This window comes from Octopus bimaculoides, chromosome 4 (assembly GCF_046866305.1).
Source record: "Octopus bimaculoides isolate indiv1 chromosome 4, ASM4686630v1, whole genome shotgun sequence".
NCBI classification, from domain to species: Eukaryota; Metazoa; Mollusca; class Cephalopoda; order Octopoda; family Octopodidae; genus Octopus; species Octopus bimaculoides.
The window spans coordinates 1,349,767-1,352,266 of NC_142931.1; the positions used below are offsets into that span (position 1 = coordinate 1,349,767).

The 2,500-nt window shown below is 50.8% G+C and overlaps 1 protein-coding gene across 1 annotated transcript in view; it reads right to left on the reverse strand.

Annotated features, from left to right (window-relative positions):
- Positions 1-2,500, reverse strand: part of LOC106883277 (matrilin-1) — a 54,709-nt gene that overhangs the window by 1,939 nt on the left and 50,270 nt on the right. The window contains exon 8 of the mRNA XM_089350138.1: positions 1-62. This exon is cut by the window's left edge and continues 493 nt beyond it. Coding sequence (XP_089206264.1) covers positions 1-62 — 62 coding nt within the window. The remainder of the gene's footprint in view (positions 63-2,500) is intronic.

Genomic DNA, 2,500 nt, shown 5'->3' on the forward strand with positions numbered 1-2,500 from the left:
GGCGCCGGCCTTGGAGGAGTCGTGGGCGAAGAGGACGTCGGCCGGTTGGCGCGAGCCGCAACCTGGAGGGGGGAGGAAGTGAAAAAGAAACAAAATATTTAGTTTGAACAGGATTTAATAATATATAAATACACATATATACATATATATATGGATATAGATATATATACATATATATATATATATATATATATATATATATATATATATATATATATATATATATATATATATATATGGGAGAATATACAAATAATAACAACAGACGAGGACAGGTGGTGTAAATAACAAAAGTTTATATTAGTATGACGCCTCGGGAATACGGAAAGTCTTTGACGTTTCGAGCTACGCTCTTCAACAGAAAGAATACGGAGACAAGGAGAAAAACACGGAGAAAAAAAAATTGAATAGTGTTCAGTCAACGGTCAATCATAATAATGGCAGATCATAACAATGGCTGACCGGAAGTTAGAAATTCTTATTTCAGGAGAGCTAAGAAAGGGGGAGATAACAAACGGTGATCGGGAACGAGGGGCTGTGTGTGGGAGGTAGAATGCTGGTGATCTTGACGTATGTAGTGTGAAAATGGGGGAAGGGAGAAAGGGAGAAAGTAGTTGGTCAGTTGTAGTGTGTGCGTGGTGTGATGCGAGGGTATTGGTGTGGTGTGCGTGGTGTGATGCGAGGGTATTGGTGTGGTGTGATGTGAGGGTGTTGTGGGAGGTGGGGAAGGCATGGGTGGAGTGTGGGTTAGGCTGAGGGTGGGGTAGAGGTAGGGGTCTGTGGGTAGGGGTGGGTGGTGGGTGTAAGGAATTGGATGGGGGTGGAGTTGGGAAGGTAGAGTAGGAGTGTGTTGGGGTGTGGTGGGATGAGCTTATGAGGGGGTGTTGACGAGGAGGGAGAACGGGAAGGTGGATGTAAGAGAGGGGGAAGATGGGTATGGGAGGGGAGAGGAAGAGAGGAGAGAGGGTGGGTATAAGAGAGGGAAGGTGGATTGAGAGAGGGGGAAGGTGGGTATGGGGAGAGAAAGAGGGGAAGGTGGGTATGGGGGGGAGAGGAATAGAAAGAGAGGAAGAGAAAGAGAGGAAGAGAAAGAGTGCAAGAGAAAGAGAGCAAGAGAAAGAGAGCAAGAGAAAGAGAGCAAGAGAAAGAGAGCAAGAGGAAAGAGAGTGAGAGAGAGGGAAGAGGGTATGGGGGGGAGAAAGAGAGTGAGAGAGAGGGGAAGAGAGTGAGAGAGTAAGGGTGAGAGAGTAAGAGAGTAAGAGTGTAGAGAGTAGGAGAGTAAGAGTGTAGAGAGTAAGAGTGAGAGAGGGGGGAGTACGAGAGAAGAGAGTGAGAGAGAGTAAGAGACAGGAGAGAAAGAGTACAGGGATTGGCAGAGAGAGCAGGAGAGGCAATATATGATGTTGGTAGACGTGCAGGTGAAGGAGTCGGTGATGCGATAGGGTCGGTGATGGGTGCTGGTGAGGAGGGTGGTGTTGGAGAGGTAAGGGCAAGTGCAGCAGCGTGGGCGGGAGCAGGGGAACGAGCCAGGTTGGGAGGTTGGGTTGGGGAAGAAGCTGTGGACCAAGAGGTCCCGTAGGTTGTGGGCTCGTTTGAAGGAGGGGAGGGGTCGATTAGGGAAGATGTGGGAGGTGGAGGGGTCGGACTGGAGGCGCCGAAAAGCTCGGAGAATGGAGCGTTGGAGGGGTAGGGTGGTGGGATGGTAGGTGAGGGGAAAAGGGAGGCGGGAAACGGCAGGGCGGGTTCGGGGGGGAGAGAGCAGATGCACGGTCCACAGAACGTGCTCTGGCAAGGGGCGGTGTGGATGGTGGTGGGTGGATATCCACGCAGGCTAAAGTGGTGAGCCATGAGTTGAGACTGAGTCTCAAAGTCATGGCTGTCGCTACAAAGTCTGCGTAGACGGAGGAATTGGGAATAGGGGATGGAAAGTTTTGTGTGTCTAGGGTGGGAGGAGGAGAAGTTGAGATAGGAGTGTGAGTCTGTGTGTTTGTAGTGGATGGAGGTGCTAAGGGCGGAGTGGAGGATGCTGACCGAAATGTCGAGAAAGGGGACAGAGGTGTCAGAGACAGTACAGGAGAAGTGGAGGGCAGGATGGAAAGACTGAACGAAAGAGAGGAACGAGTCAAGATGTTCGCGGGAGAGTGCGGTGGCACCGATGCAGTCGTCGATATACCGACCGTTATAGTTCGGGAGTAGGACCAGTGAAACTGGAAAATATTTGGGCCTCAACATAACCAACGAAGAGGTTCGCGTAGTTGGGGCCCATTCTCGTCCCCATGGCCACTCCCGAGAACTGCTGGTAGATATCTCCCGCGAACGAGAAGCAGTTGAGAGATAGGACAAGTTCGGCCAGACGAATGAGTGTGGAGGTGTCGGGTTGTGGGTTGGGGCGTTGGTCTAGAAAAAACTTCAGGGCACGCAGCCCCTCGTCGTGGGGGATCACTGTATAGAGGCTCTGGATGTCTAGAGTGAAGAGAAGCTTAGAAGGACCGGGAGGGAA